At 34.4% G+C, this 15,522-nt stretch overlaps 1 protein-coding gene across 8 annotated transcripts in view; it reads left to right on the top strand.

Moving 5' to 3' along the window:
• MARCHF7 (membrane associated ring-CH-type finger 7) overlaps nucleotides 1-14,949 on the top strand; it is a 58,632-nt gene extending 43,683 nt beyond the window's left edge. For 2 of the 8 annotated variants that reach the window (XM_047082218.1, XM_047082216.1), the window contains exons 6-9: nucleotides 1,813-1,982; nucleotides 6,131-6,240; nucleotides 9,387-9,500; nucleotides 11,063-14,949. In XM_047082218.1, coding sequence (XP_046938174.1) covers nucleotides 1,813-1,982; nucleotides 6,131-6,240; nucleotides 9,387-9,500; nucleotides 11,063-11,221 — 553 coding nt within the window. In that variant the 3' untranslated portion in view covers nucleotides 11,222-14,949. Of the gene's footprint in view, nucleotides 1-1,812; nucleotides 1,983-6,130; nucleotides 6,264-9,386; nucleotides 9,501-11,062 lie in introns of all 8 variants that reach the window. The other 6 variants (XR_006962597.1, XM_047082219.1, XM_047082220.1 and 3 more) reach the window with 6 other exon arrangements.
• Nucleotides 14,950-15,522: the final 573 nt, after the last annotated feature.

Below are 15,522 nucleotides of genomic sequence, written 5' to 3'. Positions count from 1 at the left end.
TATGCAGATACAATCTTTGTACAGTTGATTATTTAAAAATCTCTGGTAAGAGTGAAAAGATGAAAGATCAGAGATTTCAGTCCCAACTTGATTGTTTATTTTGTCATTTTAGTGTACTTAGTTTTTCCATTTATTAAAATAATTTTTATTGTAAAATGGATTAGGATAGTTTATGTAAAATATAGGAAGACAAGACTTAGGTAAAGCTAAGGTTGTGGGGTATTTTAACTTGTTGCTTTTTCTTCATAAATAACTAATGTAATGGGATTGTTGGGAAGCATAGTTTTTACTATTTTAGATTTTTTTATTTTTTTAAGAAGAAATACATTAAAATGTAACTCTCTGGGGATAAAGAGAGTCTGGGTTGTTGGATATTAGGCTACTACATTCCCTTTTTTCCTTATGTAGGACAAATTGTAGCATGGGACTATTCTCTTCCCGCATTTGAAGTTTGCTGTTTTTCCTTTCTTGAAAAAAGATGCCCTGGTAGTCTTAGCTTTAATGTCATAGTAACTCCCTCTGATTATAAGCTGTCTGCTGATAAATGTAGTAACTATTATATTTCCTGTGTTCAAAGTTAGGTTAATTTGAGGGCAGTGGTTCAACAGAGGGCAAAGCATTAGTTTGGTAATTTCCACAGAGAAACAAATTAAGCCAGCACCACCGTGTCTGGTTAGATTATAAAGCAGTATTTGTTGGTTATTTTGTCATAGAAATAGTGTGTGGGTATTCCTTCGTTATATATTTTTTGCTAATATGTGATTTCAAGACACTCCACAAGTAAATTAATACGAGTCTAAAAAATTGAAACTCTTAAGTAAAAATAATTGAAAGTATAAGCCAGAGAAAGTTAAATCTGAAGGTAAAACATAAATATTTATGCTTGAGGTTATATCTCTGGCTTAACCAGACCATGATAATCACCTAACAGTTGTATATCTAATCCTCTTTCCATACATCTTTTTGCTGAATTCATTAGGAACCTGTATCATCCAGGTTATATTTTAGTAACAGTTTAGCATTCAGTTGTAATTTACTGAGTTACTTCTTTCATGCCAGCAGTGGACTAAGGCAATATGCACTTTAACAAACATTAAATATTTGTAAAATATATATAAATGGCTATCATTCTGCATTTAAATTAAGCAGTACATGTGGGCCTGTTAGAGGACATAGGTTAATGAAAACTGCTTCACACTTTAAAAGCCTACTCTGTTGAAATAAGGATGATTAAATAAATAATGTTGCTAGGGGTGGGGGAAATGAATAAAAGTCTTTGTTCTTTTACTGTGATTTAGCACAAAAAGTTTATCAGTTTAACCCTATGTGGTTCTGATAGCATGTAAGTGAAAAAACACAAGCCCATATTTAATTTTTTGAAGTTGACCTAAATGTTTTTTTGGAGATGGGGGAGGAAAGTGCTAAGTATGTAAGTACATTACCTTTATACTGTTGGAACTGAAGTAGTCTACGATACTGTAGAAATTAAAATTTCTTGGGATATTTGTAAAGTGATTGTGAAAAATAAAGTGTGATACGAAATAAGTGTGATATCAAAGACAAAATCACTTAAAGCCTTTGAAGGTAAATACTAGGATATCCTGTTTCATTTACCTTTAAAACAGTTATTGTCATTTTCATTCTCATTGAATTGGTTTTTAATGGTGGTTGGAGTTTTTTATGGTTGTTTGCTTTTTTTCTACTTAGAACATGAATAGAAATAACAAAAATATTGTTTGAGATTATGTATGATTTGAAATGACCAGGAGAAGTTTTGATAGCTGTATTTACAAGATGCTCCTTCTTTTCTAGCCTCCTTTTAGAGGACTCTGAAGAAGAAGAAGGTGACTTATGTAGAATTTGTCAGATGGCAGCTGCATCATCATCTAACTTGCTGATAGAGCCGTGCAAGTGCACAGGAAGCTTGCAGTATGTTCACCAAGATTGTATGAAAAAGTGGTTACAGGCCAAAATTAACTCTGGTAAGATTTGCCTTTTTGTGTGTTTTGTTTTTGCAATCTTTCCAAGAGATGCACGTACATATACGTTTTAGTTACCAAATCTGATTATAATTTACTGATTGTCAAATTCATACTCTTATCAAAAATATGGTAATTAATTTTTGAAGCAAAAGCATTAATGAACTTCATTAATCTTGCTTCAAAATTTAATGTATTGTACTGTGTTTTTTTTTTAAATATTACTTCTTTTGGGGCGCCTGGGTGTCAGTCGATGATGTGTCTGACTTGGGCTCATGTCATGATCTCAAACTCTCTCAAAAGTAAATAAACATAAATAAATAATTAATTTTTGAGAGAGAGAGAGTGCAAGTTGGAGAGGGGCAAAGGGAGAGGGAGACGGAGAATCAGAAGCAGGCTCTAGCCTCTGAGCTGTCAGTGCAGAGCCCGATGCAGAGCTCAAACTCAAAACCATGAAATCTTGACCTGAGCTGAAATCAAGAGTCAGACGCTTAACTGACTGAGCCACCTAGGTACCCCTCTTTTTTTAATGTTTATTTATTTATTTTGAGAGAGTGAAATTTAATTTTAAAGTTGAGAGAAATTTGTTAGACCATGAGTACCAGAGGACATAAGTAAAAATGACTCCTAAGGTGAGAAGGGTGGGAAATTAGATGAGATTAGTAAATGTGCACAATTTTTAAAAATTTGTTTAATTTATTTGTTTTGAGAGAGAGAGCAAGCAGGGGAGGGGCAGAGAGAGAGAGAGGGAGGGAGACACAGCATCCCAAGCAGGCCCTATGCTGTCAGCACAGAGCCCCACATGAACCGTGAGATCATGAGCTGATAAGAAGAGCCAGATGCTTGACTGACTGAGCCACCTAGGCACACCAGTGTATGCTGTTGTATGAGATTGATGGTCTGATAATAGTTGGTGACAGGAAAATAATTTGTGAGGTAGGATGGCATTAATACTGATTTTTTTTTTTTTAACGTTTATTTATTTTTGAGAGACAGAGCATGAGCAGGGCAGGGGCAGAGAGAGGGAGACACAGAATCAGAAGCAGGTTCTAGGCTCCGAGCTGTCAGCACAGAGCCCAATGCGGGACTCAACTCCATGAACCGCGAGATCATGACCTGAGGCGAAGTCGGACGCTCAACCGACTGAGCCACCCCGGTGCCCCATTAATACTGATTTTAATCATCATTTTGGAAGACTTGGGTAACCTGTTCAAGCTGGAGATTATGAGGCTCCTGGGAAAAATTTGTTGGTAGCTAGGTAGCCAAGGCCTCCTTTGGGGTAGGGAGGTTATGTTTTCTTTTAAACTAGCCTAATCCCAGTGCTGTGGGGGAAGACCCATCTCACCTGTTGCAGCTTCTTCTTAGCTGTAAGGTGGTATGATAGCTTCTTGGCTTTATCATGTCCTGGGCCATTATCAAGATTAAATGAATGTTCAGCATGGTAGCATTTGTTCTTGACACTTAGTAAGGGCCCAGCAATGTGTTAGCCATTACCAAAATGAGAAACAAGTTGACTCACCTTCTAATACCTTTGCAGTTAGACATTTAGTGTTGTGTAGGCAGGAAAACAGTTGATACAGTGTGTTAAGAACATTGTTAGGCCTAGATTGGAATAATGGCACTAAAACTTAACTGAAGGATCTTGAGTAAGTTTTTTTTTAACATTGGTTCTCAACCTTGGCTGCTGATCAAAATTATCCCTTAGAGTTTTAAAAAACATTGATGCCTTAGATCTACTTTTGAATGTTCTTAAGTAGGTCTGCGATTGGGCCTCAGATCCATTATGAGTAAAACTGAGTAATTCTTACCACATAAGGTTGTTGTGAAGGTCAAATGAGATGACATTTATAGTTTCTCACAGTACTGGGCATGTGGTAAATACTCAATTAGAGGGTGTTACCAGGTTATTAATAAGCTTTCTAAAATATGATCAGATGAATGTAAAGATCTCAAGAACTGAACCTTCTTGATAAATTTTTACAAAGGCTTTCTCATACGAAAAGACCCCATCTAGTAGAAGATTCATTCTGGTAGAGATTGATTTTAAACATTTATTAAGCAGCTGCCACGTATGGACTGTTAAACTCTCAGGGTATGCGAAAATGAATAAAGCAAGTCTAGTACAAGTTGAGGCGAATGCAGTCAGGGCAGTCAAGGCCTACTGAATGAGGTGGGGTCTTAATGGAAAGAGCCCTAGATTAAACATGTAGGGATAAATGGGCTTTTCCGAGCTGTATATGACCTACTGAACGTTGTTCTATAAGTCACTTAATTCCTAGAAGAAAAAACATGAAGCACTAAAATGTGAAAGAATTTGTACTAAATGATCTCAAAGGCCCGTATTTTATAATCACACTTCTCCTGCTTCTGAATCAGAGAATAGTTCTAAGAAATGTCTGATAAATGTAGGGCGCCTGGGTGGCTCAGTAGGTTAAGTGTCCAACTTTGGTTCAGGTCAGGATCTCACCATTCGTGAGTTCGAGCTCCACCTCAGGCTCTGTGCTGACAGCTCAGAGCCTGGAGCCTGTTTCAGATTCTGTGTCTCCCTCTTTCTCTGTCTGTCTGTCTGTCTGTCTGTCTCTCTCTCTCTCTCAAAAATAAACATTAAAAATTTTAAAAACAAATGTCTGATAAATGTCTTTCACGTTCTTTGTTTTCCATCAGTCATAGTATGGACTTATCCTGAATTTAGTTCAGTGGTACAATATTAATTGTCTTTAATTCAAATATTCCAGATGCATTTTAATTTCAGTATCTCTATGTATGTTAGACTCCTAAAACAGCAACAACAACTTGGTTTTAATCATATACTGGAAATATAGTGACTATCTTAATGTAATTTGACTACAGGACATTTTGAGACAACAGAGAACATACTACCTCAGAATAGCACTCACTTTCTGTTCAACTATTTTCAAAAGAAAATGCATATAAATTACTGCTGTCTTAGACTTTATGCCAGATTTTACTGTTGAAGAGCTTGAAGGCAGAGGTTGCTACTTTTCTTTTTCCTTCTAAATTTTGGCATATAACAGTCAACAAATGTTAATTGAATCTAAACTTCTACCCTGTTAATCACATGACTTCTCTACTTTTAGGATATGTGTGTATGTGTATGTATATATATATATATATATATATATATATATATATATACACACACACACACATACACATACATATATATATATATTTTTTAGGATATATATACATATATATATACACACACTTTTAGGATATATATATATATGTATATTTTAGTTTAAAGCTGTCTAAAAATAAGCATGGGGTAGAATGGCTATATGTTTAATTAGACAAAATTACCAATGATTTAATTGGAGCCAGAAGCTTAGGAGTAACCAGTAACTGCATATTGGACAGAAAGAACTCTTTTTCCTTTTGTGATAAAATATATATAAAGTAAAATTTCCCTTTTGACCATTATTACATGTGTAATTCAGTGTCATTGAGTATGTTCAGAATGTTGTGTGACCACCACCACTATCTACTTCCAAAATTTTATTACCACCCCAAAACAAAAACTCTTCATCCATTAAGCAGCAGCTCCCACCTCCCCTTCTCCTGAATCCCTGGTAACTTATTTACTTTCATCCATGTTGTAGCATGTATCAAGACTTCGTTCCTTTTATGACTGAAGGGAGCTGTTTTTACCTAGAGAAAGGTGGATTCCTTTTCTTCCCTCCTAGCTTACAGGGAATGCACATTTCTTAGAGGACAAAAGGTCTTAGGCGTATATTGTCACATCAGAGATACTGGCCTGGATATAGGTAACTAGTTGTTTAGGATACATTATTTAACATTGTTTTCATGGCATCTTGCCAAGGTACTTAAATAAGAAGCGGGAAGTACAGATGATGTTCCATTGTCAGGTTCCCACCATCAAGGATGGGGTAGCATGCATTTCTGGAAGGAAAAAAATGGACACCTAAATAATGGATATAAGCTTAGGACCTGACAAGCCACATTAGTGTTAACCAGTTGTTATTTTAGGAGACCTTACCGGTTATGGCAGTAATGCAATCTTCCTTCCTTTCTCCCTTTTGATTCTCTATATTCTAAGCTTAAAATTTTACAAGGAATAGTATTTTGTGGATACATAGCAAACTAAGTTTTCCTTTTAATTTTACCAGGTTCTTCATTAGAGGCTGTAACCACCTGTGAACTCTGTAAAGAGAAGTTGCAGCTTAACCTGGAGGATTTTGATATTCATGAACTACATAGAGCTCATGCAAATGAACAAGTTAGTATATTTTGCCTAATTTGGTAAGTGTCTGTTCTATGCTTAAAGGACAACTCTTGAAGAAAAGATTAAATCATGGTCAGAAAACCTGCATTAAAATAATAATGTTTTTAATATAATTCTGTTACCACATTAGGTATTATATGATTCTATAATTTTTCATTTTCCCCCTAACTTTTTAAGGCACATAACAAAGTCACAAATTTTAAGTGTAAGGTAAAATTCATCATATGCTTCCTAAATAAACCTAAAAATAAGGAAAGCTTAGGAAATGGGTCCCAAAGTAGGCATGCCAACCTTCTCTCCCCAGAGCTGTCTCAATTGTGAATGCCTCTGAGTACTGGAAAATAATTGAAACACCAAACCCCAGATCTGCATCCTGGTTTTTTTTTTATGTTAGGAATAATTTTTTATGTGCCTATATGATCCCCTGTTCTTCCTCATGTCTGATTCCCTCTACCCTCCCCATTCCGCTTCCATCTATATGTTGAACGAGTTATCTTATGTGAAATCATTTATTCCAAGTTCACATTGTTTTTCTTTCCTTTAGTATTTGTATCACTACAAATACATAATGTCAGGATTTCTCTGATGATACTAAAATTTTATTTCATATATTATCCTCTCATGTCTCAGATTTTTTTGGTATGTATTGATCTCTCCTTCCCTTCTCCCCCCATTGATTGGATCACTAATTTTTCTTGAAACTTAGAGCTCAGTATTTTTTCCTTTTTAAAGGAAAATTCAGGTGGGAGATGTTGAAAGATTATGAGGATAACTCTAGGGCCATACTATCCAAGTGTGCTTATTAGCATATTTGTGATAAAAAGAGAGGTGATAGTGACAGAATGCATGAATGCTTGAAAAACACCTTTTAAATGAAGTGTTTGGACACGTTTCTCCCTTTTTTATTAAAGTGAAGTTTATGTAATGTAACCATTTTAAGGTGAACAGTTTATTGGTACTAGTACACTTGAGCACTGCACAACCATTACCTCTCTCTAGTTCCAGGACATTTTCATCTCTTCAAAAGAAAATCCTGTACCCATTAAGTAGTGGATCCCTATTTCCCCCTTCTCCCATCCCCTGGCAACCACCAATCTGTGTTCTATTTGACTTTGTCTATTCTGGATATCTCATATAAATTGAAACATGCAATATATGATCTTTTGTGGACACTCTCTTTAAATGTGCAAATATAGATACCCTTTGAAAATCTGATTAAAACCAAGGAACACTCTTTACAAAATATACATAGACACAAAATCTGCATATAATTTAAGGGACTCCCAGATCTCTTGAAGCTAATTGCCTAGATCCAGGTTAAGAATCACTGATCTAAGGAATGAAAAAAATGAGTTGATATAGTACAGATGCTACTCTAATACTAGTTATTGTTTTATTCCTTAATGAAGCCAGTTGTCCAAAAGGAGTACCACTTTCAATAAGGAATTGTCTTAAATTCTTAAGGAGTCTCTCTCTAGACAGCTAGAGTTTTAAGTTTTTTAAGTTTTGGTTTTTTTTTAAGTTTTTTTTTTTTTAACGTTTATTTTTGAGACAGAGACAGAGCATGAACGGGGGAGGGTCAGAGAGACAGAGACACAGAATCTGAAACAGGCTCCAGGCTCTGAGCTGTCAGCACAAAGCCCGACGCTGGGCTTGAACTCACGGACTGCGAGATCATGACCTGAGCCGAGGCCGCTTAACTGACTGAGCCACCCAGGCGCCCCCTTAAATTTGTTTTAAATGTTTTATTATTTATTTTTGAGAGAGGGAGAGACACAGCGCAAGTGGAGGAGGGGTCAGGGAGAGAGGGAAACAGAATCCAAAACAGTCTCCAGGCTCTAGGCTGTCAGCACAGAGCCCAACAAGGGGCTCAAACTCACAAGCCGTGAGATCGTGACTTGAGCTGAAGTGATATGCTTAACCAACTGAGCCACCCAGGCGCCCCTAGACAGTGGTATTTTAAAGAACAAGAGGAAATAGTATGGAAAGATGCAAAGAAATTTTTATTTTTTTCCTCAAAATCAGAGTAGGTTTCAAAGAATGGTTTTTTCCTTCCATTCTTTCTGTAGGTACTCCATCATGTCTCTTGAAGGTGGTTCTTTGGCTTTTCAGTACAGCCAAGAGTATTTTTCTTGTTCTTCAAGGATTTTAATGATCCACCTTTTAAATAATTGAGAGGCATTGAGAAATATTAGGTGGAAAATGACAGTCTTGATGAAGCTTTCTGGCTTTAACATCTTTGTTCTTAGTGAATCATGGATTTTAGTGGTCTGACAGATACCCTCATTTTAAATGATTAGTTTATAATACATTTTAATAATCTGGATGCATGATTTTCTTTTAAGTTAAAAACAAAGTTAATGAAGTGAAGCATTTAGAGAAACTTTTAATTTCAAATTTGTTGAGTATTCTGAAGAATCTATAACCAGTTGCTGAAGTTGCTACTAAGAACATAGATTTCTTAAGTTATCAAAATATGATACAATTTAGAGATCACTGTGTAACAGTTACAGATTAGATTTTTTAATAGCACTATATTCATGATTTGTTTTCTTAGCTTCAAAACCAACAGAACAGCATTGAACCAAAGATCTATTTTTACCCATTGCAAATTTCTATGTGAGTGATATGAGGAAGTTACTTTACTACCTTTTTTTTAGTTCATTTTTATATTTAGTGTTGCCTTTAAGTTAATTAAATTACATGAACAACCTGTCAATAGGATTTTAGTCACGTAATGTATTGATTTTTGCTGTAGATGAAATGGTAATTTTTAAGCAAATAGTTATAGCTATCTGTGTAATGAAATCAGTTTTCAGCTTTATGTGGAACCAGAGCATTCATTCCACCATCAAATGATTTTTCCCACTTTTATATAAATCATTACATAAAGGAAGACTATATGAGAATGAAAAGGTTATTCACACACCTATTTGAATACATTATATGGCAATTAGTGAACTTTTATGAAACTATGAAAGACAGCTCTTTCTTTTTCAATAATTGGCATTATACTCTTCCTAGGAGCTGGATGTAAATACATTTCCTCTAGTTTATCAGTATGCTATAAGTATCAATCTCAATTCTACTAATTTTTCATTCTTCATTTTTTTTTTTTCTCGTTTGCTTTCCTGTTGAAGGCTGAGTATGAGTTTATCAGCTCTGGTCTCTACCTAGTTGTGTTATTGCACTTGTGCGAACAAAGCTTTTCTGATATGATGGGAAATACAAATGAACCAAGCACACGTGTCCGAGTAAGTAATATTGGAGTTGGGGGAGCAGGGAGGGTGTGATGCAGCAAGTGTTCGCTTTGGAAAGCAGATTGTCTTACATGTTTACATTTTGTTTTCTTTAGGGAGCTCTTATATTAAAATGTGCCTTGAAAATAAAGATAATGTAGATTTAATAGGAATTGCTTTCTTCCTTCTTTATCAAGCAGGCTAATTTTTTCGAAAAGCTATTTTTAAAGAAGTAATTTTCTAGCTCTTGAAGGTAATTGGAATATATTTTAGTGAAAAACAGGGATGGAATTGAAAATACCTAGGGAAAATGCTCTTTTTCATTTGGGAGGGGAAAAAAACAACTCATTATTAAATTGAACTCCAAAAACCAAGAGTATGGGAAATTAACTTCAATTTCATTTGTTACTATCCTGTAAAAGATTAGCAGTGTACTAATTTTTAAGTATTCATATTACTAGAAACTACTTAAGATATGGACTAATGTGTGTTTACTCTGTACACTCTTACCTTAATGTTAACACTTGAGCTGGCTGTCTCTTAGGTGCTTATGAGTGTAGGATACTACTTATCTCAGTGTACCATAGGAAATTTATACTCTCTGCCTTGCCCAGTTTATGTGGCAGGGGCTAGGGCCTGCATCAGTACTGTAGTATTGTGAACACTTCATATCTTGAAATGTGTTCATAAACATATACTTCAGACTATTTTTTAAATATTCACTTTGTTAAAAATGGAGCCAAATTTCTGGTGAGGTGTAATGTTTTTGTTTTATCTTGAAAATTACCAAATAACCAAATAATCAAAATTACCAAATATATACAGTTTGGAAATTGGTAAAACATTTTTCTGTAATCCTCATGTGAACATTCCTGTAAGCCATTTGATAGATTATTATCATTGAGAGAAAAGAGAATGAACTATCCAGAGCATTTATAATTTGAGCAAAGATCTCTGGACTTTAAAGTACTTTAGAAATCGTAGTACCTAAATATAGTAGATGCCATAAGATGATTTCCTAAAAGGTAACTTATCTTTTCAAAATGAATAAACCTTTATATAAAGCATATAATTCATGCCTTTGTAAAAGGTACAAATTATTAAAGTGGAAGTCATTTTCACAAATTTTTTTTAAGTATTGAAATAAATGTAATACATCTGGGGCTATCAAATTTAGACAGGAAGATAAAATTGTTCCTGTTTTGTTTTTTTGACCACTAAGAGTGTTCATTTGTGTCCACATTGTAATGGTTTTAATTTTTTCTCCATAATTTTTTGAAGTGTTGTATTTATGCAAGACAGAAATGCCATTAGATAAAATTATCTTATTATAGCAGCTTTCAGTTTCTACGTGATTCATGATTTCTACATGACCATTTATATAATGGTGATTATATACAACAGTTAAAAAATATTTTAAGCTTGTAATTTTTGATGTGGGGGTAGAAAGACCCCTATTTTAAAGGCTTAAATGGTGGTTGACTTTTTAAAGTAGAAATGAATCTCCTATACTGATTCTCTTTTTAGATCAATTTGCAACATTTAAACTACTATATTTCTTTCTGCATTGTTTCTAGTTTATTAACCTTGCAAGAACTCTTCAGGCACATATGGAAGATCTCGAAAGTAGGTGGAATTTCCCCTTCCCAGACTTGTTGAATTTCTTTTGCACATTAAATCCACAGACCAAAACCTTACTGTATACGCTTTCTACCAAATTAGAGCTTCATTTATAGGCGTAGTAATACCATAATAACTGATTTGGGAAAGATGGGTTGGGCGACTGACCTTTTTCAAAGCATATTTTTAAAAAATAATAATTTTAAGGTACAGAAGGATATATTTTAACTAGTGTTTTATTTAAAATTTTTATTTTTGATCGCCTTAATTTTAATCAAAAAGAAAACTTCTGGTCAAACCACACTTCTAAGTCTGTTAGGTGTGTGTGTGAAAGAGAGAGAGAGAAATTTTGTTATTCATCTTTGTTAGATCATTAAAAGTTTTCCCTGGGTTTGTATATAGTTCTAGGAAAATAGGGATGAAAGATTCCTAGTTCTGAGTCCGTAACAGAAGCCATAGTTTTTTTTTTGCTCCTTGTTCAGGTCCTCATGGACCTTTAATAGGCAGCCAGCTCCGACAGCAACTCCAATCTCTTAAGATCACGTTCCAGCATTAGGACTTCTGCCTGGGCTCCCATGTGAAGGCACTTAATGCCCAAATCTTTACAGGCATCTGCACAGCTTAACCTCAAAGTCCTACAACCTCCAGGGTGCTTCGTACCAGGTGGGCACAGATATTGGTGGCTCTGAAACAGTTCCTGGGAATTCAAGATTACCCTACCTATTGTACTTTTTCACCCAAAGCAACTGGCTCCCCACAATCAGATTCCATTACACTCTTTGAAGTGTTTTAAAATATATATTCTCCACTTGATTATTTTCTGTACTCGTCTTAGAAACACTTGTGGAGTGTTACCTGTAGTGTGCGTGTTTTTTTACCTTTAGGGAAAGCTCAGCATCCTTTGAAGTAAAGTTTGAGAAGGACTTGGTCTTCATGAGAGCCTTTTAGTTCCTAGAATATTCTAAGACATGGGTTGTTGTCATTAAGTTTGTACTATTTTTAAGTTTTGAAAGGATTAGAGGTACAACCAGATGCCTTTTCACAGTTTAGTATGTGTGAAAATGGTATATAAAGGAGTCTGGTATATAAAGTGGGAATTCATTTGGTGTACATCTTTTTTTTCTTTTATATAAACTTCTTCACATCCCTTATGTTACCTAACACAAAGATCTCTTTTAGCAAATTATAATTCATACTTTGCCAGATGTGATGGTAGTAATTTGTTTTAGTTGATAGTAATATTTTCCCCAGATTGCTTTACTTTTTTTTAAACTAACATTTAGTAATTTCCTAAACATGGCAATGTCTACTGCCAACATGTAAGAAAGACGGAGGTGAAATATACCCAGATTCAGCTGAGAGTAAAAGCTGTTGTGGGTGCTACAAGCTTACTCCTAAGTACCAGAATATTAATGTATTCTAAAAGTTGGTTCTCACTGAATTTTCTTCTCTTGTGGAGTTAATTGAACAGAAAACATGAGAAGTTCTCTGAAAAACTGTTTTATTTCTTAGTTTGATATTTCTCCATAATATAGCATAAAACTTAACCATAGGATTTACTCATTCATGAGCCAAGTATATGCTTGCTATCATTTACTAAAAATGGATTGAAGATTTCTGCAAGATAAATTGAAACATGAAAACTTAAGTTTCATCCATACATGCAGGATGTTTTTGTTGATTCCATTTGTTGGGTGCTCTTAAATATTGGGTCTAATATTAATACAAGAAGAGTATACATTTAACCTTTCTGCCCTTGATAATAGGGGAAATGCTGGTTGGGTGTTTATTTTAGTGAATTCCATTTTCCTCAACACATAACAGTTTAGAGAATCCATAGTTTTATACTTAGGTCCCTCCTATAGACATTCCAGGATGTTTATTTTAAACTTCTGAGCTACTACAATGGCTCTTAAATTGAGGTCAGAAATGTTACAAACATGATGTTTCTGACAATGTAGAGGCATAGGAATAATCTCAAAAGTTTTTTACTAAATCCAATTGTTTTAACTTAGGCTGTGTCTATATAAAAGCTTTTTGGACTAAATAGAGCTTTTTCTTGGCATTGTATAGACATAGCTTTGATGTAAATTGCAAGAATACCCATAACCTATTCTGTGTACATTTTTTTTCATTCTCATCGGATGCATCAAACATGCAGCGGTAATAAACCAGATTCTACTCAGGTGTGTGAGAGCACTTGCCTTAAGTTCATTTTTTTCTCTAGTGTCTAAATCATTAGCTACTGTGAACACAGGCTGAGCTCAGAAGCTTTTTAGAAGACGTTCTTGAAGCACATTTTTAAGCATTCTCATTTTTATAAAAACTAACATAAAAAGATGTGGGGGTGGGAGCATTATGGATGGGCATCACCCAGTCAAACCACCCCTAACCCTGTCATAACTTATCATTTTGACCAAACAGAATACTAAATTGGGTTTTTTTATTTTACAAGTCATTGCTGTTCTGGCTTCATATTTACACATCCATTCTCATCCTCCTTAAAATCATTCTTGATCATCCTGTTTTCTTTCAACAGCTTCAGAGGATGATTCCGAAGAAGATGGAGACCATAACAGAACATTTGATATTGCCTAACTTCATATAAGACAAATGGATGATCTGTGAACAAGTGTTTATTAAAACTGGCAATTACGTATGATTTAATTTTGTGGGGAATGCCTATTGGATATATATATATATATATATATATATATATATATATATATATATATATATAATTTAGATATTCTCAAGTATTGCTGAATTAAAAATTCTCCTGGACCTTTTAACATGGCCAGTGAATCTGATGTTTATAAACTGGTCATCAAAAGTATTTTTCTTTTCGGTGAGTGGGAAAATGTTATCCTTGTTTTAAATATCTAAGTAATGCTGATGACCTTTTTTGTGTTTTGATTACTGTAGTCATATTTATGAAAAAAAATGGTTCATGTTTTTAGTTTCTTGCTAGTGAAAAAAGTGGGACAAAATATGCTTTTGAAATAAAATGGCACCTAATTATTTTTCTTTTCAAAAATGCCTTAAGTTACAGTCTCATTTTCATGATCATTTGCTTCCAGTGTTTATAAAAAAAATAATTGGGAAGTTATGAAAGCATTATATATTAGGTTCCCAAAGTTAATATGAATCCTAAATTCACTTAGCAATAAAATCTAATTTTTAAGAAGTATATAAAATGTATAAATGATGGATAAATTTTTGTATTGATTTGCAAAATGCAGATTATATTTGATAAGCCATAGTATGTAGATATTCCTTTTAGGAGTATTACAGCTGTAAATTATATCGGAATTGCCCATCAAATGCTATTTGGGAAAAAAAATTACTGCAATCTCAAGTTAATGGAATATTTTTAAATCCCACATTTAAAGTTTAAAACACTGGTTTTCAATGTGTTTTTTAGTGTTGTCACTTCTTTATAGATAAATACGATATAAATAACCTGTTTGGATCCTGGTCATTTTTAACTGTTCCTTGGTAATTCTGAGCATTTATTTACTGACTTAATATTTTTCACCACTTTTGGAGAACAGATGAACATCACCTGTTCACCAATGAATAGATCTACACCATGGTCAGGAGTTGTGTATAAAGTTTCATAACACTGTATATATTTCCTCTGTCAACACCCTTTAGGATATACTTTTAAACACCTTCAGGTGGTTTCAGATTTAAATAGTCTTATGTTATGGCAACTAACTACATTTTCAGAACCTAAATAGAAACCATGTAATTTCTCAAATGTGAGTCAACAGTTTGGCCACACTTTGTTTGTCTTAATGTAAAACCTTGGCTGGAAATAAAATGCATACTGATTGATTTACTTTATAGTTTGAAATGTTTCCTTTTGAACTTCAAACCTTAAAGCTTTTTTAAGAAGTAAAATCCCAATTCATACAAAAATATAAATTTTTTTTTAATTTTTTTTTTTAACGTTTATTTATTTTTGAGACAGAGACAGAGCATGAACGGGGGAGGGTCAGAGAGAGGGAGACAAAGAATCTGAAACATGCTCCAGGCTCTGAGCTGTCCGCACAGAGCCCGACGCGGGGCTCGAACTCACGGACTGCGAGATCATGACCTGAGCCAAAGTCGGCAGCTTAACCGACTGAGCCACCCAGGCGCCCCTAAATGTAAAACATTTGCTCAACTTTTACCTGTTATCTCTGCATTGCCTTAAAGGAAAAATACAAAATTAAGGATACCAGTTTCACTATTCTGTGGGCCCTTAAGGGGTGCTTTGAGTTTCAAACATTTACACTTTTAATAGACTCAGCATGAAAGTTAAGTATCTTCTACTTAACCCACAAAACTTACTTAAAAATTTAAATAGTAGGGGGCGCCTGGGTGGCTCAGTTGGTTAAGCATCCAACTTCGGCCCAGGTCATGATCTCCT

The sequence above is a fragment of the Lynx rufus genome, unplaced genomic scaffold, assembly GCF_022079265.1.
Source record: "Lynx rufus isolate CCGP_SWC_20201006 ecotype Redwood Valley unplaced genomic scaffold, mLynRuf1.p SCAF_2, whole genome shotgun sequence".
NCBI classification, from domain to species: domain Eukaryota; kingdom Metazoa; phylum Chordata; class Mammalia; order Carnivora; family Felidae; genus Lynx; species Lynx rufus.
This window is presented reverse-complemented; position numbering and strand designations above follow the sequence as displayed.